This window comes from Pseudopipra pipra, chromosome 18 (assembly GCF_036250125.1).
Source record: "Pseudopipra pipra isolate bDixPip1 chromosome 18, bDixPip1.hap1, whole genome shotgun sequence".
Taxonomy (NCBI): Eukaryota; Metazoa; Chordata; class Aves; order Passeriformes; family Pipridae; genus Pseudopipra; species Pseudopipra pipra.
In genome coordinates this window covers 4421874-4447562 of record NC_087566.1, presented here as the reverse complement: position 1 = coordinate 4447562, position 25689 = coordinate 4421874, and the positions used below count along the sequence as shown (strand labels likewise).

Below are 25689 nucleotides of genomic sequence, written 5' to 3'. Positions count from 1 at the left end.
CATCTCAGTGTAGTAGCTGATTAAGAAGAATTTAACGAGACCCCAAAGGTAGGGGCCATATCCTCCTGATGCTGATTAAAACAGGGATGAGCTTATGAAATTCAGATCAGCTCAGAGTAGTCACTGTGTGTGTTAAGACAATTACAGTATGAAAAGCGAAAAAAGGTTGATTTTGATGTTATAATGGGAATAAGTAATGGTCTGGTAACAGTGGTAAAGTGCTGAGGATCTTGTTACAGTCGCTGACTCCTTCCACATCCTTTAGTGCCAGGTATTCTCTCTTTCTCCACAAATACCAAAGCAATACTGCTATCTAACTAAGGGTTTTCTGGTGTGGTTGGTGTGTTTAACACTCCTGCTCCGTGTGAGCTGTTGATGCTGAGGAACACCGAGATATTTTCCTGTGGGGCTCGTGGGAGGGGAGGCTGCTCAGCCAGGGATGGACATGGAAAACGGCCGTGTTCACCCCCAGCAATTTCCCACGCGCGGGCACCGCTGCTCCCAGCGGCACAAACCCGGCCCGGGTCTGTCCGTGGGGGCGCCCCCGCTGCCCCTCGGGGGGTCTCGGGTGGGAGGGTCTCGGCAGACGCGGGCGGACTACAGCTCCCGGCATGCCCCGCTGTTGGACTGCAGCTCCCGGCATGCCCCGCTGTTGGACTGCAGCTCCCGGCATGCCCCGCTGTTGGACTGCAGCTCCCGGCGTGCCGCGCGCCTGCAACATGGCGGCGCCCAGGGGCGCCTCGGGCCCGGACACCGACACCGGCAGCAGCTCGGACTCGGACGGCGGCGGCGAGGCCGCGGCGCGGTTCCGGGAGGCCGCCTGGGACTGTGCGGCGCAAGCGGCGGCGGCTGCACCACGGGCGGAGCCACGCGGCGGTGAGGGGCCGAGAACAGCCGCGCTCTGCTCTCCGCGTGTTCTGCTCTGCCCTTTCTCCTCTCTCCTTTTTCCCTCTCCCTCTCCTCTCCGGGTCCCTCCGCAGCGCCTCCTGCCCCGGGGGCTCCTCTGTGCCGCGGTGCCGGTGTAGGAGCCGGGCGGGGCCCTGCCCAGGTCATCCCCGGCCTCCAGCCCGGCCTGGAGCCCCTTCCTGGCAGGACTGGCCGGAGCCAAGTTTCCCTTTCCCCTCATAACTGTTTCCCCCCACAAAGGTGGGCGGGAGTTGTCTTTCGGGCACGATTCTTTATGCTATAACATGTGGCCGAAGGGGGTTAAAGAGATCGTTAAAGAGGTCCTGGAGCAGGTCTTTTAAACGTGCTTTTGCTTCTTCCTTTTCAGGTGGCTTTAGGAGGGATCGGTTACAGCCCAAAGATCAGCCAAGCCTGAGGTATTTTTTCTCCTGATTTCAGACTTTCACTGAAGAAAAAATTAATGTATGTTGTATTTGGGCTGTTTACAGTTAATACCTTGTGATAATTCTCACTGGAAGGGCCTGCTCTGTTTTGGGAATTAGCCCAACCGTAATCTGAAATTATGGTTAAATCTGAAAAAGATAGTAAGTTTTTTTATAAGTACGTTTGTCATCCCTCTACCAGCAGGGAAATATAGAAGTTGAAAACTTACTGCTGCTGTCATTTACAGCCTTAGTTCCACTGTCAGAAACTGCCCAACTCTGTAGTGTCCCATGAAGGAATTAATGCAATTACATATATTACAGTCCCTTGTCTCCTGTTTGGGTGAGGGCACCAGGTGTTTCTGGCCTTGAAAGAGAATAATTCTTGTTCTTGTTCTAAACGGGCGGGAGGTGAACGGCTGCCAGGAGGGTGACAACGAGCTCCACACAACCGCAGAGTTCAGAGCACACGTGGCCAAGAAGCTGGGAGCAATGCTGGACAGGTATGGGCAGGCAAGGCTGAAAAGGTTTGTTCTGTGGATCAGCTACACTGATGCTTTTTGTGTGCTGAACCCAGGAAATTCAACATCATCTTGTCTCCTTCATTCCTGTATTTAGTGCAAGCTTCCAATGTTCCCTGATCTAACCTTGCTGATGTGCTGTGCCCCTCTGGTGAAGATCCTGTGCAGCACTGCCTGTGACCATTTGCCTCTGTGATGAATGTGCTATGGGGAGGGAAAAAAGTCGAATTTGGGTGCCTTAGCACTTTGGTCATTTAAAGGGTGGCATGGGAATCTTCCATTTGTTCTTACAGTCTAAAGCAGTGCCCAATTCAGGGTTGTGCTGGCAGTGTGCCTCTGACTGGGCTGTTCAGTGTGTAAATATAGTCCTGGAGAACTAGAATTCCTGATGTTTAGAGCTGGCTTTAGAAAGGCTGCTTTTAAATCGTTCCTGTGGCATGTGTTGCTGAGGGGAGAAGGCCTGGTCTGCCCTGAAAGCAGGGACCTGAGGCAGCCTCACTAACAAAAAAGTGTAACATCTCCCTCTAGTCTTGTTTCCCAGAAATATCCAACTTGAACTGAGTTTGCACAAACCTAAGTTCTGACTGGAGTTTTCTGTTTAGTTTTGTAACTGTCTTGAAGGACTCATCAGGACCTTCTCAGACCTCTGTGCCACAGTCTGACTCTGCAGATGATGGTGAGTTCCAGTCTCAGCCATTGTGACTGTGTTGGTTAAGTGATGACAAGTGGGATGGATCCTGTCCATCACCAACTAATTAGTTGTACACCCAACTAATAAACATTTGCAATAAAAGATTTTTCTTAGTGCCTGTGAGGGCTGTTGCTTTGCAGCTGTGACCTTTGTGCCCCAAGTCCTCCCACACAGTCCCAAATAATTGCTGTCAAGCTCTGTAGCAATACAGTAACAGTAGTGAGGCTTCCAGGGAGATGGCTGTTGATTGCTTTCACCTCTGTTTTATATCATGCCTAAAATTCCCCTTCCCATACTTCAGGTTTTCGCCTCTTCTCTTCCTCTGTCCCTGGAGACTGTGGGAAACCAGAGCCTTGCCCTGCAGCAAGGAGGAGGCACCCAGTGAGCTCCAGGTGAGGTGTTGGCAGCTGCTTTGCTCCTCAAGGACTGTTGCATCCCACATTTCAGAGGCAGCTGAAAATCCCACGAGGGAACAGGAAGCTGAAAAGCTGGAGAAGTGTGTATTCATGACTCTGACACAGGACTAGACCAGAATTTTGTTTCTTATTTTAGTGCTGGGGGAACTAGAAATGTTTGTGGGAGATTTTCTTTCCCCTTCTTGTGTGTGTAAAGAGCATCCTGGCCTTCTATCTGGTTAAATGCAAACTGTAGGTGTGGCAGTCCCAGAGCCACTGGGTGTTTATCACGTGTTCTCATCTCAGATTACTCTGCTGGCTGAGTTTTGGGTGAATTGAAGGCAAAAGTGTAACACAGCCTCCTTCCCTCTTGTTCCCTTCCCAGTGACACAGACAGTGACCAGGAGTGGCAAAGGTTCCAGGAGGCTGCTGTGTCAGCTGCAGATATTCTGAAGCAAAGTGCTTTTCCTGCACTATCCCAGGATTCCAGCCAGGATCAGAGTCAGGGTTGTGTAGAGCACAACCAGAAAAAGAAGAAGAAGAAGAAGAAGAAAATTAAGGGAGAGAAAAATATTCAGGAGAAAAGAATAGACCCAGTAGAGTGTGACCAGATCTGCAAAGATTTGCCTCGGTTGGTGTCTGCAAATGGACAGCAGGAGAGACAGAACAGCAATCATGGAGACAACTCAGTGCTGCCAGGAGCTGTGAAGAAGAAAAAGAAGAAGAAAAAATTAGAATGATGGTTTTACTCTGCAAACAGCAGGTGGTTGTGATGGATGAAGGAAATGAAAGAAAACTTAACAACAAGAGTTGCTGCAGAGGAGGGAAAATTAATTGGCAGAGCTTCTGTTCTAAAAGCTCAGTGGCCTGAGAGACTAATTAAGTGCCTTCCTGTGCTGTTGGCACCCCTGAGGAAGGGAACATTGTTCTCCTCACACAGCAGTTGTCTGTGCTGCTGCTCGTGCAGGCCAAGCCTAAAAGGACGAAATGCTGTGCCAGACTTGTGTGACAGAGGGGTGTAATCACAGCTGCATCCTTCCTGCTCTGTCTTCACATCATGAAACCAAATCTGGTGTCCTGGAGAAAGTACATGATGAATTGAATTTGGTTTACATGGCAACAGGTGATCAACTCCCTTTTCTCTTTGCCTCTTGTAGGCGCCTACTAAGAATAACTCCAGCCCGTGGGAGACTCATTTACCAAAAGCACCTTTCAGATACCAAGGCCCCCTTATTTTTCTCCTGTGATCATCATAACAATCTGTTGTTGAAACCTGCAGTGTTACTAATCCCTCTGCAGTCTGCAGCTCTCCAGGGCCCCAGCACATAAACAGTGTGCAGTGAGCTGATTTCAGGGTTGGTATAAATGGGTCCTGCTGTTCAGTTGTGTCTGTTGACATTTTTTTTTCATGTATAGTTTTTTACGGCATCTGTTGTTATTAAATTCTGTTACGCTGTTGGGCTTATTTAATTTGGTAGGTTTTGTACAACAGTGGCTTTCTTGCTGTATTTGGATTCTCCCCAGCAGAGAGAGATGGCTGAGGGTGGCTCTTTAGTTGCTATGAAATTGCTACAGGAAGGACTTAAGCCTAATTTAAAAATTACAGTGTTTCAGTTGGGTTGATTATGACTTTTGTCTCTGAAATACTGTGAGCTTTGGTGGTTTTTGGTATGACTCTTAGTCTGTTTATGCTTCAGTTCCAGTCTTTCAGGAAATTACCTGTTACTAATAAATATTCTTCTTCTCTTTTAAGATTGTTGGGTTTCAGTAGATCCAATTTATTTGCCCTAATCAGGAGACCAGAAAGCCAGATTAGAAAAACCAAAAGAGTGAACTGTTGCTCTTTGAGCGTGGGAAACCTGCTGTAAGATCCTTGCTGGTTTTCAGTCAAGAAAACACAGTTGGCATCCAAAAATGGAAAAGCCAAGTAGAAAACTGGCTTGTAATCTAACTGAATGTGCCAGCACAAGTTACTTGTCTTATGGGGCAGTTAAAAGTGCAGTGCACTGCAGCTTGGACCTGGGCTTTCAAATGCATAGTGGCCTAAACATTACCTTTTGATTTGATTTAAGATTATTTTTGTTCTAGTTGGAAGTTATGTATATATTTGCAACTGATGCACATGGGAAATTAGGAAACAATTCTAGGATAAAACTCCTCAGAGAATCTAGTGCCTGGAATGGTTGGTGGTGTCTAGAGGAAGCTCCTGTCAATGAAACCTGTAATGGACATCTGCAATTTTGTAATTTCGAGATATAACTGAAAAGTTCATTGTTGGGCTTTTCCTTTTTTAATTTTCTCTTGTGTCTTAACCTTTTGAGAGTCTTGAGCATGTTCTAGTCTCAAGGTTTTTTATCCATTTCACAGTAGAAAGAGTAGCTCAGTTTCAGTCACAAAAACCTGTTAGCCAGACGTGAAGAAAGCCCCAGTTAATGACATATCAGTAATGTGAATGTTCAGAGTAAATAGAGAGGAATAATTAGAAGAGGAATTATGTGAGTGGATCCTTGGGACTAAAAACCTACACTTAGTGCAGGCAGGACTCTTAGACCCCGGGGTGATTATTTGCATATCAAGAGCTACAGAATCGAGCCTACAGGGAAGCCAAGAATGAGCCACGTTCTGTAAAATGAATCCAAGCTGACATGTTTATAGAGAAAGCTGAAGGAACCTCTACTCTCTCTGGAGCTTGGGAACCTCCCAGGTGTTGTGCAGTGTCAGGGACCAGTGGGGAATGCCATCCTCCAAATCATTCAGCAAGTCACATGAGATAAGAATCCACAGGGTTAATGCAGAGAACTGGAATCTCCTTGCTGCTGTTAAACTTTAATTTCTGCATTTAAAACAAAGCAGAGCTATATCAAAAATAACCAAGCCATTTCCACTGGGATAGCATGATTTTAGAGCAGGTCATTTGTAACTGAGAATGTTTGGTACTTTGGTTGTTAATTAAGGATTTGTAGCTTGTAGTCAGTGATCCCACGCTGACAGGTTTGTGCCAAGCCATTCCCAAATGTATTTCTTGGTAATTTTCTTTGCAAAGTCAGGAACCAAGTTCTCTCTCTTGCCTCCAAGGTGCTGTTATTGTTATTATTGGTGCTCCTTCAGCAAAGGAGGAGAGTGTTTTAAAGATGGTGTCCCTTCTTTGGCAGCTCATCTTTGCTCTTTCCTTCATGGCATAGTCTGGTGTTGGCAGGTTTGTACAGGCCCAGCTTGATGAAAGCTGAGCTCAATGAAAGCCCCATCCAGGCCCTGGCACTGCTGCCATATTTCAGTCAGGTCCCTGGCTTGGTGGGATTTCCTCTTGGGCAGCCACAAAAGGATGTCTGGTCATTCTGTGGTGGCCTGTGGGGTTTGGGTTTGCTGTTTCTGGGGGGGACAGTGGATTTTAGCAGTGCCAGCATCATCTTCCCATGGCTTCTGTCTGGAGCCTGAGACATTTTCTCTCCTGGAGGCAGCTGAGCAGGGGTCTGTGTGAGGCAGTGGGGGCTGGCTCAGCACAGCAGCCCTTCCTTCCCATGGTGACAGAGGTGACAGTGATGGCAAACCCGGTTGGAGTTGCACCTGAGTCACCCTGGGGGCAGCTGTGGTGATCACTGGGTGGAGGAGGCCATCTGTGTGGAGATGAAGGTCTCGATGACGTTGTGGGTGGATGGCAGCAGCTGGCTGTGGCTGTTGGTGGGGTCGGAGCTCTGGTACAGCACCAGGCTGCTGGAGGACACTGCCAAAGGCACAGGCACAAGGTCAGTACAGATTCCCACTGCAGGCCCCTTACCTTGTGTGCACCCTCACATTTCCACCATGGCTACACTCCCCTGGCACAGGGGCTTAACTCCTTTTGTCTGTTTTGTGTGCTGTTACATAGGTCCTGAAAACACTGAGGGCAGCAGAGAGTTCAGTTTTGAGGATTCTAGCTGATCTCCTAGTTCTCTTAGAACTGGGAAGATCCAGCTGGAGTCTCTTCATGAGGGACCCTTGGACTTTTCAGCCCTGAAAACTGCCCACAGGACTGGATACTCATCGACACTGATTTTGCCAATATTTTTAAGGTTATTTTCCTCTCTAGTTTCTGAAGGAGCCTATTCCCACAGTCTGGCCTTACACAGAAAGTACTCTGGAGTTTTTCCTTGTACTAGCTTTTTGACCCCTTCAGGACACTGGTATAGCCCTCTTAGGGAATTGTGAGCCCCAGTTACCATTTCCTAACTGGATTTTGCAGAGTTGGGAAGAGAAACTGGGCAATATGTGGTTTGAGACAATAGTGGCTGCTGCTCTTACCTGCAGGGCTCGAGGAGAGGCGTGGGCCTGGCTGAAGGTGCTGGATGGTGGTGTCCTGGTTCTGTAGGTGGATTGTTGGTGCCTGTGACACTGGGGTGTGCATCCCAGACTCGGTGTGAGTCTCTGAGTCAGGGGTGAATGCCTAGAGAAAAGAGAGTTAACAGTGCCTGGCTTCTTCATCCCTTCTAACAGGTGTGAGAGAAGAGTTGAGCAGGTGCTGTTTCTAAGGACAATTAAATCCTCCTTGATGATGCAGTGAGGAGCTTTCTCTAGTGCCTCCAGTACTGCAGCTGGCACCAGTGAGGAGATAAAAAAGATGGTCCTGCTGGGATGACACAGACACCACACACCCAAAACCTCTTTGACAAGCAAGGAGCTGCCTGCAGACTGGTGCAGTTCTAAGGTGGGGAACAAAGGCACGTGCTGTTACCTGTTTAGTTGGTGTCAGGTTGGTCAGGGCGCTGAGGTTGGCTGTGTCTGTTATCACCATGGTTTGTGGTAAGAGGCCTGTGTGTGTGTACTGGGCCACTTCAGACTTGGGGCCGTAGAGAGCTGTGCAGGAAAGAAAACAAGGTCATGTGGATGCTGGAGCTTTGCATGAGGCTGGTTTGGCTGAGCTGTTCTCATCCAAGGGGACCTGCTGTCTGTCTCTGAAAGACTGGGAGTGGAGGGACAGGGAGATGAATGCAATAGAAAAATAATTTCATAATTAGAGCAACAATAGCAGAAGAGGAAACCAGAGTGCTGCAAGCCCAATTCCCAGCAAATGCCCTTGAACAGAGGCTTTATTTTTGTTTGCTTGAGCAAACGAGTTCATGCTCTTACCGTGAGGGTTCTGTATCTGGGCCATGGTAGCCATGAAGGGGCTCTGGTTGATGTGGCTCTGGACTTGCTGCATGAGGGGCTGCTGGTAGGAGGGGTGCAGTTGCTGGGAGAACTGGACAGGCTGCAGGGTAGTGAGGCTGCTCCCCATGCTGTTTATCACAGGTACACTCTGGGGCTGGGTTGAAGCCAGGCCTGGAAAACAAGGACTGATGACAGTGGTGTCACAAACTGTGGGAGGAGTGTGGCTGCTCTGCAGTGGGGGTGTCACACAGTCATTGTGGCAGCCCTGTGGTTGCAGGGTGATTGCAGATCCTGCTTTTCAGGAGTTTCATTAGTTATCTGTGATGAAGAATAGATTTCATGCCTGTGAGAGGGAAGTGGCAATGTGCAAAATGTGCACTGCAGAACCCCACCTCTGGTTTCCAGTGCTTGTTCCTGTCTACACCCTGTGTACCAGTGTAGCCCATTTTCCAGTTTAGTGATGACCTGACACAGAGGCCCACTGGGGAGGCCTTGCTCAGAAGTAAACTCAGAGCATCATTTCAGTGCCCAGTTAATTTTACTCTTTTTTTTTTTATGAAGCTCTTGGCACCAGAACTAGACTGTAGCCATCCAGCCACATGGAGTGGAGTTTAACCTCTTTTTGCTAGGGCTGCCAAATTATGGAACTTGTGTCTGGTAGAAGGTTTCACACATTACTGCCCTTTTCCCACAACTGTTCAAATCCTATTCCTGTAAATCAACAAGTCTCTCCAGCACTCCAGTTTTATGTTTTTTGTTTGCACAGAATTTGAATCCATATCATAATCTGAGGTATAAGTGGAAATGGAAATTAATTCAGAGCTGTCACCATGGAGCAAAATAAGGCCTCTTTCTTCCTAGGAAGAAAGTGTAAGAGGAGAGTATACATTTTATTTTCCAGTATCTAATGAGATGTACTTTGGCAGTAGACTAGTCTTGGAATGAAAAGAAATCTCATACAAGTCCAGAAAAGCTGTTAAAGTGAAAAATATAAAAAAATAGTAATTACTGTGGATTCCAAAGGCATATGCTGCTCTTTGCAGGAAGTGGAACAGTATGTTTTGTCTTTCAAGCACCATGAACATGCTTCAATTTTCATAGTTCTAAGGAAGTATTAAATTTATATTTGGGAAGACGAAGAGCAGCAAACCAAAACATTGGCATAGGAATAGATGGCAGAAGTCCCTTTACTCTTGAGACGTGGGTTTGTGTGTAATGTAATTCTAACGTGAGGAACATCTGCCCCTTAGTCCCTGGAACCTGCAGGTTCCAGTGCCTGTTGGAAGATCACCGAGTGCTGCTGAAGATCCTTAGTGACAATTTCCTCTCCTGTGTCACTGCCAGCTCAGTGCCTTTGCCTCTGGAAGTGGGGCAGGTGCTCGTAGGAGTGACAGGCAGCTCTCTGTGTGACTCCTGGCAGGGCACAACTCACCGATGACCAGGGTGGAGGCTCCGGTGTTGGTGAAGGCGGGTGCCAGGGACGGGGTCTCGCCCGCCCCGATGGCCATGACGCCCGGCAGGGATGCCATGATCAGGTTCTGGGTCTGCTGGCTCAGGGCGTGTGGGCTCTGCTCCAGGCTGTGCAGGGCAGTCAGGGTGCTGACAGGAGGGAGGGTTCCTCCAGGAGCTGACACCTGTGGGAAAGGAGAACCCTAAACATGCCACCTGCAGCAGGCTGGGGAGTCCCAAGGCTGTGAGAAACATCCTCCCTTTCTTCCTGCCTGCTCTGACCCCTTGCTGACTAGGAAGGCTTCACATTTGCTTGTCTGCAGTTTCCCTGTGCTCAATTAACTAGCACAAGTCAGCTGTTGACATACTGAGAGTAAACTGAGAGTTTAGTTCTTTCACATTTAAGAAATCATCAGGATTTTTCAAACAGGAATGAGGTTAGGCCTGGTGCATTCTTTTTAGAGAAAGAATGTCTTTCACAGCTGAGGGTAGAAGGTGATGCTCAGAGAAATTAAGAGGCTTGGGTACACAGTAGTTCTAGCTGCAGAGTTCAGCACAGAATGCAGGAGTTCCTCTTCTCTTGTTCACCTTTTCCCCTGAGAAATGCCTGTAATTTCCCTTTCTCCCTGCAAGTGTCTGTTAGTGGCCAGTGATTGCGATTTTAAAGGACTTGCTGAGAAGTCCCGTTAGACTATTTTTGTCACACAGTGTATTTTTCAGGCTGCGTTACATGGCAGTTCCCTGCTGTTAGAGAGGAGAAGTACCTGTTAGATAGAACAGGACTGTTCTGTGTTTGTGTGCCTTGCTGATTCAGTCTGTCTTTGAGAAATTTAATAACTTGACTGTTTTCTCAGCCTCTAAAATGAACCACATAACCTGTGTCTATGCTCCAGTGGGGTTTTGAGTTTGCAAGGCCCTTTAGAGACCTGTAATCAAAGTACTGTGGAAGAGCAAAAAAGCATTCTAATAATTTGGCTGATAGAGAAAGTTCAATGCTTTATATTATACTTTTTTTTCCTCTCCCCTCAGACAAAAAGCTGTAAGGAACCTTTAGTAAGAATAAACACCACGAGGTTAAACAGTGGGACAAACCACCTTGATATCAGTTTTAGAAGACAGACGTAGAAGATTTCCAGGACCTCATAAAAGACACATTTTCTTCAGCAAGAGACCAGAAAGCAGCAAAGTGAGTGACTGATGGGATTTAAATCATACTCATTTTTAGTGACCTTAACTTTGCCTCGGGGCAACTTGCACTAATACAAACTTCTGCCAACTGTTTCTCTGTAAGCAAGGGAACATGTGCAATCTGAAATGATCAGTCGTGTAGTTCTAGTGCTTCCCTGCTAATTATGTGGGAAAAGGTGTAATCAGACCTCAAAAGGAAATTGGCTTTGAGAAGGTGGATTGCTGCAATCTACATATCCAGTGCTGTCTGCATACAGGCTGCTGGGCTTAATTTTCACAGGTAAGGTAGATGTAGGTGTGGTTCTGTGTTCTGTTAATCCCACTGGTCTGATCAACTATCTTGAGATGTGTCGAGTTCAGATGAGAGTTGGAAATGAGGTGAGAATCTCACTGTGGAAAGTAGGAGAGAACAGGGTTTTCTGGGAAGAAGGAAACCATGTCATACCTTGAGTGCTGTGTTTTCAGAATAGGCTGGTTTGATTGCTCATAAAGGAAACGGCTTCTTGCTTTCATGCTCTAATTCCTGCCCTCACTGCAGTTTAGAGGGCACTTGTGTCTCAGGACTGTTGATCTCATGTGGTCAGTGCAAAGTGACTTTGTAGTATCTCTACAAAAATGTGGGTTTAAGAACATCCTGGGAAAAACTACTTCTGAATAGTCCACATTGTGACCACAGTCAGCAGAGCTGATGTCCTCCAGTCAGCGGAACTGAAGCATCCATCACTTACCAGCTTAGTGTCTGTGCTCAGTAGGTTCTGACTGGGCTCCAGTCCCGGGGGAGAAACCTGGTGCAGGATGGTTTGGGTGGTCACCATGGAGCTGTTCCCGTGGGGGTTGCTGCTGGAGGACTCTGCCTCGCTGGCTGGCTGCTGGTTGTACCTCACTCCTGCATCACAACAGGAGGGAAACTGGTTGTCAGAAATGAGAAACTGAGAAACTTTGGCAGGTGCTAAATTGAGTTTCCTTTGCAGGCACTTGCCTCCAGATGTTTGGGCAGGGACTTAATGGGTAGTAGGGGAACCAGAAGAACAGGCCTTCTCACACCCTGCCCTGGCTTTCCTCTGTAACTTGGTGCAGCTGCTTCCTCAAATACTGACTGGCTGTGAGTGCTGCAGGGAGCAAGCAGGGTTCACTGGAAACCACCCTGCTGGATGTGGTTGTAAAGAGGAGAGTTGTGGTGAGATCATCTCTTCCCAGAGCAAGAGCAACTCCCAGCTCTGGCCTGTGAAGCTGAAAAAGCTCTGCTCTTTTTGGATGGAGAACGACCTTTCCTGATCCTAAAAAATTTGATGGGGCTGGTATTGGAAGGAGAAAGGGGCACACAAGTGAAAGGATATGGAGCTGATTTCTGACAGCAGGCAGGGATGACTCCTCCAAAGGGGATTGCTGCCTGCCATCTGGGAGGGAGAGCAGGATGTCACAGTGAGTGACAGCTTTGGCTGTGAGCTTTGTTACTGAACTCTGTCACCCTTGCCATTCTAGCCACTCTCCTCACTCACAGACATGGGCTCTTTGCCACCTGTGCTCTTCCCTTGTAGCAAGTCTGCTTTTTCTGTCTGTAGATTCACCTCCTAAAGGGGTGGATGTGGGAGACAGTTTTGGTGACTGACTTTGGGGAGGTTCACCCCCTCTTTCAGATCTCCCTCTGGTTGCTTCTTACCGTGTACTTTGGTGGGTGAGAGAGCAGCTGGTGGCTGGAGGGAAGAGGAGTTGTGAGGAGTGAGGGGGGGGCCAGAGGTGGGTTGGGGTCCACTGAAGGTGTCCATGGCCAACTTGTGCCGGAAAGCCTCCTCCTTCCTGCGGTTGGCAAACCAGTTGTAAACTCTGACCTCTGTCACCAGGTTCGAGCCCAGTCCCTGGGCCTGAGATGGGGAAACACCCCTCTGGATACACTCTGCCCTGTTGGGGGAAAGCACAAGGACAGCCTTGCTGAGCAGGGCTTAGCTGGAGACACAGAGTAAGTGCACAGCCCCAAAGGGGCTGGGGTCTGGCACACTGTGCTGTGTGATCCTGATACAGCAAGACAGGAGGTGTTCCTTGTCCTCTGTGCACAGGGAATGCTCAGTTGTGGCATTTCACTCCAAGGTGGCTGGTGTCAGTGGTGACACCCACTGCTGTGCCTTGCCCTGCCTCTCACCAGGACACAGAGGGGCCCTGCTGTGCCCCCTTCCTCAAAGCCACACAGCCACCCTTACCTGTTGCACTCTTCCACCAGGGCCTCCCTCTCCTCTTTGCTGGGGTTTTTCTGCCTTTCGTAGGCTTGGAACAGGATCTGTTGGGAGGCAGGACCCCACTTGAAGCGGTTTCTTCTTCCCTTCTTGGTGGGCAGGTCATCTCCCATGGGCTCCTCTGTCAGGATACCCTGGCCAGCATGTGTGAATTCTGCAGGCACAAAAGGGCAAGGGTGTTGGCTTTTTGGAAGCATTTCCAATAGTTCTGTCTATTTGGGTGCCTAGCAGGCCCAATGCAGTTTACCCTTGGAGAATATCTTGTACAAGACAGAGGGTTGAATCTAAATAAAGTGGAAATAAAGTGCCATAATCTGCTAAAACCGATGTTTCTAGCAGGACCATCTTTACCCGATGGTTCTCTCATGTGCATTGCATCTCTGCTCCCACCTTGGAGTAGTGAAAGCAAATTCAGCTGAGTTTAGAGAAGGCATAGAATCATAGAATGATTTAGGTTGGAAAAGACCTTTAGGATCATTGAGTCCAATCATTAACCCAGCACTGCCAAATCCACCACTAAGCCAAGGCCCCAAGTGCCACATCTGCATGTCTTCTAAATCTCTCCAGGGATGGTGACCCTACTGCTTCCCTGGGCAGCCTGTGCCAGTGCTTAATAATCCTTTTGGTGAAGAATTTTTTCCTAATATCCCATCTGAACCTCCCCTGGTGCAACTTGAGGCTGTTTCCTCTCGGGCAGGAATTCTGTCTCTGTCATCTGCCCACTACCCTGCTTTAGTCTGAGGGTGGATGTAGAACTCTAACTGCAAACAGGGAGCATTAGGTGGCTGCTCCTTAGCCAGCCAGAGGGGGAGGTGGGTCACTGCTGTATGAGGGGAGTGATTTCCCATCTCCTGTTTCGTTCACCTCACCACTGAATACTGACCTAGACTTCTCTAAGCTACCTGCTAAAAGTGGCTTTTGCTTCCATTTTTCCTTGGAAAGAATAGGGAGTTAGGGTGATCCAGGGAGAGCAGAGGCCTTTATGAGATGGAGAGAGGAGAACAGTTGGTGCTGTACTTACGCTGGGCCACCTCCCGCTGCTTCCGGACGTACCAGGTGTACAGGGCTGCCCGTTTTTGGGTCTTCATGGGAGTGCCCTTGTTGAGGTGTTGTGAGAGGTGGGACTGGTTCAGACCGGTCGTGTCCACCACCTCACGCTGAGGGATGTTGTGCTGCTGGAGGTAGGATTTCACCATCTTTGCTACTCGCCAGGGATCCTCTCTGCAAGGAGCAGAAAACACTTCTCAGGGGAGAGAGATCAAACACCTGCTCTCAGCAGACCTGGATTCCAAGGAAGTGCACTGGTACCTCCTGAGGGGCACCTTGCCTGTCATCACCAGCACGTTTGGTGAGGCCAGAGTGTTCACTGGCTGCAGGAGGGAAAGCTCAGTTCCTCAGTGGGGTGCCTCGTTCAGTTTGAACTCTGCATTCAGTGTAAGAACTGCAGGGCACTGGAAATAAAGTGCAGAAGATGTAGCACTGGCTTCCTTTGAACTGCTCTTTGTAGGTACTTTGATCTCCCCTTAGGAGGAGGCTCTTCAGTTACCAAGGGATTTTCCCAGTACGTGGCCACGATCTTTGCTGTCTGGGCTCATTTTCATGCACGGTTTTGGGCTGTTCTCTCTAGGCAATTGTCATCTGTGATGACAGAAAGTGCTGACCAGTGATGTGAGCAAGGAATGGACCTTTCTGCTGGCAAGTACTGTGGATTTAAAGCACTTTTTCTGCTAATGAGGAATGGTACGAGGAGGGAAGTGATGTTGCATTTCAGTATTCAGATAGATGTTCTGTGACTACAGATCTCTTTTCAGAGGCAACCTTTCTCTTCTCTTTCCCTACATAAATTTTCTTCTCTATCCCCCTCTCTTTAAGGCATAGATGCTTGGGGTGGATGTACTAAATCTTCTAAGACAGATTGATTGTGGTATTAGGCTGAACCCAGCTCATGCCCTCATTCTGGTCCAGGTTGGGTTGCCTTGCAATAATTCAGGAAATGGAAGTGGGCTGTCATTATCCTGTGATGTGACAGCTCTGTATGCATATGTATGTGACAAGTCATCCAGGATTATGTTCTTACACATCTGCTATGTTATTCAAACAGTGATTCACACCTAGAGCCAGTTGGAGCTTCTAAATGCAATAAAGAACAACAGGCAAACCACCAATTCCTCCTATTGCCACCCTCCTTTGGAGTAACAGCTGAGGGAATAGACCTGCTTCAGACCTGCACACAAAACTTGAGAAGCTAACCTGACTTGGGATTTTACAATTAATGTGAATCTCTGGGTTTTATGATCTCCAATTAATTAATTAGAACATCCGAGGAGGTTCCTAAGGAAAACAGAGAAAACATGACTGTGACTTCATTGTGTGTATTAATTTCACCAGAGCTGAAAGTCTCAGTAGCAATAGAGATGTGAAAGCAGGCAGTGTGAGTCCAAACAGTGCAGGAGCCTCCCTGCAGAAAAGCCCCTGGCTCACTTCAACAAGAGCATCTTTCTGTGCCTTCTGTGTGAAAGGTCTGGAGGAACTGGTTTGCTTGCTGTGGAAAGACAGTGGTGTGACATTCAACACCAGCATCAAAGGAGCAGTGGGGACAAAAAAGGTACCTAGGATCATGCAGAAACTGTCACAAGAACACACTTGTCTGAGCAACAGGCACCAACTGTGCTGCTCATTGCTCTGTTGACTCAGGAGGTTGCCGGAGGCTGCAAAGTGATAAGGAGGACAAAGTCCACACCTGTTCTCTCAGTACAAACAGCCTTATCTCTCTTCTCCTGCAGCCTCCCAATGGCTAATAGTCCAAGGAGCAGCTCCACAGCAGTTAAAGTATGACAGAAACAGTGCCAGCTACAGCTTTCTGAAGAACCTGCTTAAAATAGAACATTTGTTTCTCTTTTACAATGGAACACTTGCCATAGAGGCTTCTGTTTTTCAGCTTCTTCCCTTAACCATCTTTGTCTGTCAAAAGCCTCACATTTGGCTGAAGTTATGAAAGCTTTTCTTTCCTCAGTGTGTTTTCTTTTTCACTTCTGCTCCCTAAATCAATCTCCTCCCTCTGTAATAGTCTAGCCAGCACCTGCACCCTGCACTCCTTGTATAAGTCCCTATATAGAGGAGAAAAGACTCTGACTGGGAACCTGGTCTCTTAGATTTGAGTTCTGGCTTGGCTGGGAAGAGGAAAGACTGTGTTGCCACTGATGGAAGCCTCTGTTACATGTTGGTTCCTTTCTGCACCCCAATCACGAGGCACTTTTGTCTCCCCATTGAGATCCTCACTTCTCTGTGGTAGGAATAAAGCAGGAAGTGTCTGTGAGTCTCTTCTCTCAGCCCTGTGGTTTTTGTCTACTTTTGGACAAAGCAGGGAGCTTTGTGAGGCAAAGCAGTGCAGGGAATCTTAGAACAGTGTGATTTCCTGGGACAGTTGTATGAAATCCTGGCTACTCTGTATCATCACAGTCTGTGATGTCAGTGCAGCAATCCTTCAGGCCAAGGCTACACCAGAGTACAAGTGATGACAGTCTGGTCAGCTGAACCCTCTTGTGAACCATTGCCCAAATACACAGTTCCACCTGCAGAGCCTCCACCATTGGCTAAGACATCATAAGTTGAAACCTTTGCTCTTTCACTGGCCATAAGATTGTCATGGACTGTCAGAGGGGAGGATTTCACTCTAAACCTGGTTCTCCTGCTTGTAGTTACACTAAACTCTCAATTGCTTCAGTGAGTCAGAACTGCAGAAATGGGTCTGCCTTACTTAAGCTCTCCTTCCCTATGTCCAAGCCTGTTTTCTGTCTTTTAGCTTCCCTTTCTCCCCAGATGCAGAGTCTCCCCATTCATCTCTTGTTCTCCAGGGTCTAATCTCTGTCTCCAAATTCTTCTCACGCAGTTACTTTTGACTTCTCCTGAGGTCTTGCTCTCCTGCTCTCAGTTGCTTGTTGCCATCTGAGCACAGCCCCTCTCTGTGACTCATCCCCACCACAGGGGCCTGGGTCCTCTCTCCATGTCAGCTTCCCATTTTCTTACTTCTGAGGTCACTTTTTAAGGGCGTTTTCACCTCCCTTTTGTTACCTGAACAATAAGTAACCCAGGTAGTTAGTTATAAACTCAAAGGGAACAAGAGGCTGGTTGATAATTTATAGCAACATCTCAAATTTAAATGGAAAGTAAATATCAAGTTGTTAGCATTAAAGAAAACCCATTCCAGAGAGCTGGAGATGTAACATTCAGGGGACCTTCTCCCTCCTTCGCTCTTCCTGACTTTTTCCTTCTCCTTTGTTCCTTTCTTTCCCCTCCTTTTCCTCATTATCTCTGTCTCTCCTTCTTTCCTGTTCTCAGATTCTCAGGTGAGAGAAGCCTTCATTTCCCCGAGGTGGGTTCTGAATTGCTGCCTTGGACCAGACCCTGCTCAAACAGAGGTTCAGAGCTGTGAAGTGCTCAGGACCATCCTCTGGTCCTTTCCTCAGGAGCTGCAAGCCCTGCACAGCCTGGAGCCGGGCTGGGCACAGAGGGAAGGTAAGACCATCCATCCCAGCAGTTCCTTTCTGTTGAACTTGGCCTGGTTTGCCTCATCTTGGTTTATATGTGGAAATGAAAGGGGTGTGGCAGCTTCATCTCCAGATTCCCCAGCTAGAACCACTCTAAGGTGGGGGGAAGATTGAACCTTTATCATTATATGTCTTTGTTTTCTTTTTTCCTCCTGGAAAACACACTTTTATCCCTGCCTCCAGGGGAAATCTGTAGCTTATCTCAATTTCTTTCTTTCCTAATGGAATTTCACCCCTTGCCCTAGAGGTGGATTGTTGCTATTCCTCTCTCCATTTGCTTTACCTGCAGTTGTATGATCTGTCCCTTCCCCCAAGGCAGCCTCTCTCTTGCTTTCTACTCTGGGAATACCTGGGAGTTTCTCCACACAGCTCAAACTCCCTACTGAGTCATTTATTTCTTATCACAGATGCAATTAGTTTTCTGTGTGGATTGATATGAGAAGAATGTTTTTATTCAAACTGTAAATTTGCAGAAGATCAGTGAAACATATGAAGGGACAAAATGAAAATATGTTAATTCACCTGTTAATATCTGAACTGCCTTTAGCATGTTTTGTCTGTGGGAGCAAGATCTAATCAACACCCATAGGTGCACCCAGTGTACCAGGGTGTATCTTCTCTACATCCTGTTTTACTCAGCTTTGACTAGAGCTTTCCAAACTGTGCTTTCAATGTCAGTGGTCCTGCACTGATGTTTTTTCCCTTGGTACTGTCATTTTTTCCCTTTCCAATTCCTGGAAAGCCTAACAATGGACACTTTCCTGATTCTACTTTATAAGCAATGGCTGAAGTTACCACAAAGAATTTCTTGTATCAGCAATAGCTGCCACAAGTCAGTCTCTCTTAAAATCTGGCCTACAGTACTAGGCCAGGAATTAATAATGCCCAAAGAGGCTTCTAAAAGCAGAAGTGCCTCCATCAGTTTTTTGTATTTGAAATCCTTGTGTAGATGCTTAAATAGCTTTGCAAGCATTGACCTTTTGTTGGGATTCCCTGGGCATGGAGATTCTTGCCTTCTTCTCTTTTATCTATTGATGGACTAATTTCTATTATAGACTGTTCTGCCCTGCCTTAAGGTTCTTTAACACTATTTTAAGGACATTACTTTTAGGCATCTTAAAAACAAAAAAAGTTTATTTGTAAGTAACAATTTCTTAGATATTCTCACCCCCTGATACTGGTTCAGCTACTTGAATGAGTTCTCAGACACGATGTCACTTTGATGAGAAATTTGAAACATGTCAATGCAGACTTCCTGCTGTTTTCACTTCACCTTGATTAATTTAGACCTATTATATTCCTCCATAAGTATACTTGTAATTTTTTGCTGACACTGAGGCTTCTGGTGCCTTCATACTGCCCTTAACAGCAGAAGGGAATTGCTCTATCCTGTGATGGGGGGACTGATGACAGAGAACTCAGATGTTTCAGGGTAAAGCTTTTGGAATTAAGACCCAGTGTGAGGCTTAGGAGATCCCTGTCCTTGCTCAGTCCTCTGCATGCTGTCTCAGGGGTTTAGGTAGGTCCTAGAATTTGTCTGTACCTCGGTTCCCATTTTTGACATGGGAATGCTGAATGCTGCTCAATGGACTGTCTGGAGGCAGCTGTGAGACTGTTCATCAGAAAGTATTAATAATTAATATCACGGGGTTGCAAGAGAGGTAAGACTTGTGGTGAGGCTGAAAGTAAGCACAGGACACACTGGCAGCAAGATCCTAGAAAGGCAGGGAGGCTCAGAAGCCAGAACTGGTGCTGAAGTGAGGGTGGCAGGAAGGGATTCCCTCCATCCCTGTGTCTGTTCTTGGATCACAGCAGATGGCACTTGAGTCCTGCTTCACCCATTCCCTACAGGAAAAGGGGCAAAGCCAGGGGGGCTTCTGCAGCTTCCATGGCTTCCTTTGTGGAGAGATACTTGATAAACCATCAGAAGTTAATGATCAAAAAGCTTATCAGGGTCTTTTCATCTATAAATTTATAAGACAAAAGAGAAATAATAAAGCCATTGGATAATTAGTAACTAGCCAGGGCCCGCCCGGTGCCACTGGGCTCAAACTACCCCAAGACCTGTACGCAGACTCGGGAGGATGAGAAGGAGACAAGGATGAAGGGAAGAAAAGAGTGGGAGGCAGAGACAGAATCAGCCAAGGAGACAACAAAATGGGAGGAACAGCAGCAGAGACAAAAGTGAGGAGAGAAGGGAAATAGGTAAAAAGGGTTTGAAAGAGATAAAGGGAACAGAGGAGACTAAAAGATGGGACAGAGCTGGAAGTGGGAAAGAAATGAGAGACATACTGGGCCAGAAAGAAGACTGAATTATTGGGAATGCTTTCCCCACCCAGGTAAGAGCTGACCCAGTGAATTTTCCTCTCTTGGGTACTGTGGAGTCATCAACTCCCAGTCTGCCAGGGAGGGTTTTTTAAGGTATTTACAGCAAATGCTGCCTCTTGTCATGCTGTTTTTCTCGCTCTGGCCTTTCCTGGTAGGATTTGATGTTTTCTTATGCTGTTACATTTTCTGTTGATTTCCTCTGCACGTGAAAGAGAGTGATCAGAAAGCCTGAGAAATTCTCTAGATGGATTTTCAGTGAAGATTTTAAGTGTAGGATGTTGCTGCATCTCTTTGTTTTCTTTCACCTTGTCATTTCAAAATAACCCCAAAACTGGCAAGAATCTGCTGTGATAGATGGTAGGATGGACCTGATCCTTGCTTGGACAACCCTCTTGGGTCACCCACAGGAATTGTCATCTCAGTGAGAATCCCAAATGGGAAACCTGGAGAATGTTTGAGTCTATTGTGAGGCTTATTGGTTCAGAGAACTTTTTCTGTCATTTGATCTCAAAAATGCTTTTTGCAAAGGCAGATTTGTGTGGCAGTGAAAGCTGTTGCTGTGTATGTCCTTTGTATCTGTGACAGGCAGTGGATGGTAGAAGCAGAGTGTTCTGTCCGGGTTTTAACCTTTGCATGTATTTGGTGTGTGCTCTTTTTACAAGAAAAATCCCCACTGAAGTCAGGGAACTTTGCACTCAGAACGAGTTCTCTTGCTTTGTCTTTGCCCAATAATCTACATCAAACCCCAGTGAAATTAACAGTATTAATCTCCTTAAATACAGCAGGGAAACATTACAAATTCACCTTCTGTACATCCTCAGGCAAATGTGGCACCAGCTCAGTGACCGAATTTCTTTTTTTTCCTGATGACTGAAATTGTGAATCCTATTAAAAAAATTAAATTCTAAACCTTGACATTCAGTCAGAGAGATGCAGGTTTTACAGGCCTTGGACTATACTGGAGCCTGATGCTATAAGCACGTTGAATCAAGCTCCATGGCTTCCTTCATGCATTTAAGTGAGATGAAAGGAAAATTTGAGCATTTATAAAGAATCTGGGGGTGTTAGGGGGCTGCTAGTCCTGCCACGGATGAAGGCTGTCTCTGTGCAGGTAGATCAACTTTGAATACTAGGGAACTGAGCAGAAGAGGAAAGGAGAAGAGATTTAGAGGGAGAGTGCAAGAAAACAGCAAAGAGGAGCAGTAAATCTGTCCTTACTGTAATAGTCTTTCCACCACAGCCTTCTGGTGAGCAGCCTCCTCAGGGCTCAAGTTTTCCAGCTCCTTCATTATTGGAGGGGTAAATTCCTCCCCGTCATCGGAGGTTTCATCTTCCGATAACCTGGACTCCCCGATGCCGTTGGGGAGGTTGGGGATGTCGGGACAGGGCTCCCCTTTCTCTGTCTGCAGGGCATTGATGGCGCGCTGACTTTCACTCTGGAGCCCGTAGGGTTCCACCTCGCTCAGAGCCTTGATCAGGGTCTCCTTGGTCAGCCCCGACTCCAGCAGCGCTCCCAGCAGCTCCACTTGGAGATGGCTCAGCTTCGACACCATGGTCTTCAGCCTGGTGCCTCTTGGATTTTGGGTTATCCTGCTTCCAGCTTCCCTACACCATGTTCCTGAGGTAACACGCCCGACTGTCAGGAGAGTGGGCACAGCGCAGCCTCCCGCCTTTGCGCCCCCCCAAAAAAAACAAAATACAAAATTGAGCCACTTCAGACCCCCCACGACTGTCCTGAGCCAGTGCTGATAAAGGGACCCTTGGCTATCTGTTTACATTGGAGCAATGTAAATTCTCCAAGGTTCATATTTATCTGTGTGCTTAGCAAGTTACTGAACTTTGGACTTCAGCACCCGCCGCAGCAGTTCACAAAGTGCAGAGGGAGAGAAAGCAGGGGGAGGGGGAAAGGGAGGGAAGCAGGTGAGGAAAATGAAGGATAGGAGGTCTGCAGCATGGAAAAGTGAGCTATGGAAAGAAAACCAGGAAGATGGAGAGGCATGGCTTTCTTCTGGCCCCAGTAGTTTTGGAGAAGGAAGAAGGTGGAGTGCCCAGAAGGAAGAGCCGCGTTGGGCTGCGCGTGGTTCAGGAGAAGGTGCTGCTGTTGGAATATCGCAGAGCCCGCTCGGAGCTCTGGCAGTGGTGAAGTTCAGCCAGTCTGAGCCCTTTGGGCTGAGAGAAAGCCACACTGGCAGCTTCCCTGGCCTTTGTGCCACCCCCAGCAGAGTGTGACCATGGGGTCTCTGTGAACGTTCCCAAGACTCGCAGGACGTTCTGGAGCTCCAGCTGAATTCTGTGGCAGAGCATTGAGTCTTAAGTGACTTTTTCACTCTGGTTTTGGCTTGCTGGGTATCTTGATATGCAAACACTAGTACCTTCATTTTAACTTGCTATGTTTATTGCTTAATTGATGAGCAAGAGGAGTGTTCCCACATAATTCGGGGGATTGCAGGCCTTGCCCCTCTGAGCCTGTGATTGAAGGATGTGATAAGGAATAGCCCTGGGTGTTGGTTCATGCTCAGAATCCCTGTCCTATCATCAACTGCCCTCTGCTTCCGATGAGTGCTCTGGGCAGGCTTGTGGTTCCCATTTATCATCTTCCTCCATCCCCTCTTGATACCAGTCCTGCTCTGAGGTTCTGCTCCCACCTATTGGGTGACTTCCTAAAACACAATCCCTGGCTCAGCTGGAGTCACTTAATGCAGTTCTCCAGTTCTGCAGCTCTCTTCTTATGACTACATTGTCTTTTCTGGTCTGAAATGATATGAATGAATCTATCTACTTTGAGTGGCTAAATTAGGGAATAACTTGGTGTGCACACGTGGCCTCGATGCACGAGTGTCTCATGCGAGCGATTCCTTGGAGGATTTAAAGGTGTTGTCTCAATGGAGGCTTCCTGGGGGCAGCTGCCTGTGTCTACACACTCCCATCAAACCTAAGCTTACAGGAGCCTGGTACAGCTGTCCCCAAACTGGGTAATGGCCCAAGACAATGCCACAGAGGACCTTGTCCCCTGTTTTCCCTTTGTGGGCACCGTCAGCCGTGCTTTCCAGGCTCCTGAGTCAGCAGGAGCAGGACAGGACCCTCCTCCCTCCAGGCACAGCCCGCTGGGGTGGGACTGGTGTAACTGTTGGCTTTTATTTCAGACATGGTCTGCACCCAGAGCACCACGTGGCCTCCCTGCAGGGCGTTAACAAAGCTCAGATGGACACAGAAGACTTTCTTTGCGTGGCTAAAAAGATGTAACAGTTCGGAGTCCACGTAAGAACATGTAATGTAAGAAATTTTCACACGAGCATTAATGTAAAAAGACATGTTTAGCTTCTAAATATTTTATTTTTGGTCACGCTCTCAACAGAGAAGAAATGAATGGTGAGCTTGGCACTGTCCTATCAATGTTTTGACACATTTCCATGCATTTCATTTGTTATCATGTTTTCCTTTATTCCTCCCCCCTGCCCCTGCTAGACATGCCAACAATTACTGGCTGATAACTGTAATTGTCAATTCTAATTACCGTGTCCTACCGTGACATTATAGTTTCTGCATGATCTGTCCTTATAATTCAAGGACTTTGCAAACAGAGACAACAGATTGTGGAGCTCTTGCAATATGTGACAGAGGAGACACTGTCACACTGTGTTACTTATTTCTGCCTCTCTTTGGCATGGTGATTTCTTTTACCTAAACTAAGATGGGAAAATATTAGCAGTGTTCTGTTTAAAAGATTGCCCAATCTACATTCTGTAAGTATATAAACCTGTTGAATGCTGGAGGGGAAATGGGGACACAGACCATTAAGTTTAAACAAAGAACAGCAATATTTGTCAGTGGGAGTTGTAAAGAGAAGAAAGCACAGCAACAAATTATCTGTCTATATTGTGTGGTTTCAAGGATTCCTTATACACACAGAAGTCCTGATGCTGCTGCTTCTGCTTGCCTTGGAGACCTTCAGCTGCAGAGGCTTTTTTTTGAAACCAGTGAACTTTGAAGTCTATAAACCCAGAAGTGAACATCTGTCTTTATGCTGGGACCTCACTGAACGCTACAACTGGATGCCACGTGGAGAACTGAATATGGAAACATTTCAGATACTAAGGAGGAGGTAAATATTCTCTGTCACCTTATCCTGAAGGGCTTTTTCCCTTGGTCTGTTAGAATTGTCCATTTTAAACTGCAGGACCCTGGGGAATTAGCAAAAGAACCAGCAAACTTACCCACTTTGATCTTGCCATTGACTGGGACCTGCCAGGCTGTGCCACTGAATGGTTCAGCACTCCTTTAAGTATTCCAGATTCTTCAGTGCAGGAAAACCAGTGAGCTTTTCAGTGTTTCTTAAATGTTACAGATTTAAGGAATGGAGGGGATTCCTGCTGCAAATTAGCCAGTATCCCTATTTTACACCCTGGCACTAAGGATTGCAACATCCTATTTCCCAGTGCTGTGATGGGCAGTTGTGAGGTGATGAGAACAGTAGAGGCCAAGGGTGGAAGCTGCAGAGCTTTTACCAGTTAGATTCTAGTTCTAGTAGTAGAGCAAGAGCTCAGTTGCAGAGTCTGGCCATAATCCAGTGTTCTCCTGTAACTGAATTGTGCTCAAGGGTTGTGCCTTGAGGATGAATATTTGAAATAAGGGGTCTCGGGCTTGCTAACCCATCTTCATCTGTTACCAGTGCTTAGGATATGTTGATTTCCTGAATTGTAGCAATTTCCCAGGCCATGGCTTGATCCTCAGGTCACTCTGATTAATGTGATCTTGGTAATGTGCAAGTGGAGACTTTTAAAATTCAGAGACACTGAGTGAGACCTGCTTGTTTTCCTCATGTTTGCAGTATTTGGTTCTGTATTTTTTCCCCTGCAGAATGTTTTTCCCTAGGTGTAATTAATCTGGTGGTTGAGACCCCTCAAATTCAGTGTTTCTTGACAAGACATAAGAAGCTTTACAGCACTAATCTGGTCAGTTTAATAGCAAGCTCACAAACAATGTTACATTAACAAATCAGTTTGGATGCAGATTGGAAAAATATATCAGTAATCACAAGAAGTCTGATTTCTATTTTATTTTAATGGCAAGTTTAATAAAGATTATTTAAACATGTTCAACACTTTGTTTTCTCCTACTACACTTGAATATAACTCCAATGCATTTTTAAAAAATTATTTTCTTCTCCTGAAGTAGCAGACAGTGTGAAAATACAGTGACAGCTATTTTACAAAACTAGCTTCCCAGCATTCTCCAATATCCTTCTAGGCAAGGATGTCATGAGCTCCTCTAATGAAATTCTGTTTTATTGGTAAATAATAGTCTGCCTTGATTAAGTGTTCCAAATTAATCCCTTCTGCCTTACATGTAATATTGAATTACTAATTAAATAGATTACTTACTAACACTGAAAACAACTGCATGAAAGTATAATGGATACACAATAGGAACATTACTCTTATATTTTACTCTTACTGGTCTGTATTCTGGTTATTGCACTTGGGCAAAGCCCCAGTAAGGGACAGGAGAGTGCTGTGAACAGCATGGAAGGCAGAACAGGCTCCCAGTGCCTGGCTTCTTGTATCAACACCATTTTTACCTCTGATGTTTTAATTTACTGAATAATATCTACTATTAAGTGTACATGATGAAAAATACAGTAATTTGCTGGGATAAAGCCAGTGTAATGTGGCTTCAAGGAGAATACAGAGAAGGGAAAAAACCTAAATGTATTTATGATAGAAGTGCTTCCAGAGGGAGCCTGTGTAGTTCCCTGAATAGGGTGGTAAAATTGCCATTGGCAAAAGAAACACAGAGAAACGGTTCTATTAATAATTCTTCACCATTTTAGTGTTCTTCCTGCTGAGACTGCTAAATGCTTTACTGGCCTGAATGACATTAACATAATCCC

General features: G+C 46.7%; 2 protein-coding genes across 5 annotated transcripts; one reads left to right on the top strand and one right to left on the bottom strand.

The window, feature by feature from the left end:
* The first annotated feature begins 596 nt into the window (after window positions 1–596).
* On the top strand, window positions 597–24898 carry C18H12orf43 (chromosome 18 C12orf43 homolog). 4 transcript variants are annotated; one of them, XR_010435145.1, is made up of 10 exons: window positions 597–876; window positions 1274–1323; window positions 1734–1831; window positions 2452–2525; window positions 2842–2932; window positions 3321–4058; window positions 10538–10694; window positions 17263–17439; window positions 22943–23072; window positions 23691–24898. XR_010435145.1 is itself a non-coding variant. In XM_064675483.1 (6 exons), the coding sequence occupies exons 1-6, from the start codon at window positions 612–614 to the stop codon at window positions 3673–3675; spliced, it is 933 nt and encodes a 310-aa protein (XP_064531553.1). In that variant the 5' UTR covers window positions 597–611; the 3' UTR covers window positions 3676–4687. The 4 variants fall into 4 exon arrangements, 1 of the variants encoding a protein (XP_064531553.1); XR_010435146.1 differs by lacking the exon at window positions 10538–10694; XM_064675483.1 differs by lacking the exons at window positions 10538–10694; window positions 17263–17439; window positions 22943–23072; window positions 23691–24898 and having other exon boundaries at window positions 3321–4687.
* On the bottom strand, window positions 4988–21662 carry HNF1A (HNF1 homeobox A). Its single transcript, XM_064675447.1, has 10 exons — window positions 21018–21662; window positions 13946–14145; window positions 12892–13078; window positions 12357–12595; window positions 11425–11582; window positions 9492–9693; window positions 8039–8230; window positions 7644–7765; window positions 7214–7355; window positions 4988–6656 (listed from the first exon to the last, which is right to left on the bottom strand). Exons 1-10 carry the CDS (start codon window positions 21350–21352, stop codon window positions 6529–6531), a joined length of 1905 nt encoding a protein of 634 aa, XP_064531517.1. The 5' UTR covers window positions 21353–21662; the 3' UTR covers window positions 4988–6528.
* Window positions 24899–25689: the final 791 nt, after the last annotated feature.

What these genes read in the sequence shown, in the direction of transcription:
- C18H12orf43 (XM_064675483.1), top strand. Translation starts at nt 612, where the DNA reads ATGCCCCGCTGTTGGACTGCAGCTCCCGGCATGCCCCGCTGTTGGACT. An exon ending in ACGGGCGGAGCCACGCGGCG is followed by an intron (nt 877 to 1,273) that starts GTGAGGGGCCGA and finishes CTTCCTTTTCAG; the next exon opens with GTGGCTTTAGGAGGGATCGG. An exon ending in CTGGGAGCAATGCTGGACAG is followed by an intron (nt 1,832 to 2,451) that starts GTATGGGCAGGC and finishes TTTTCTGTTTAG; the next exon opens with TTTTGTAACTGTCTTGAAGG.
- HNF1A (XM_064675447.1), bottom strand. Translation starts at nt 21,352, where the DNA reads ATGGTGTCGAAGCTGAGCCATCTCCAAGTGGAGCTGCTGGGAGCGCTG. An exon ending in CTGGTGGAAGAGTGCAACAG is followed by an intron (nt 12,596 to 12,891) that starts GTAAGGGTGGCT and finishes TTCCCCCAACAG; the next exon opens with GGCAGAGTGTATCCAGAGGG. An exon ending in ACCTGACACCAACTAAACAG is followed by an intron (nt 7,356 to 7,643) that starts GTAACAGCACGT and finishes TCTTTTCTCTAG; the next exon opens with GCATTCACCCCTGACTCAGA.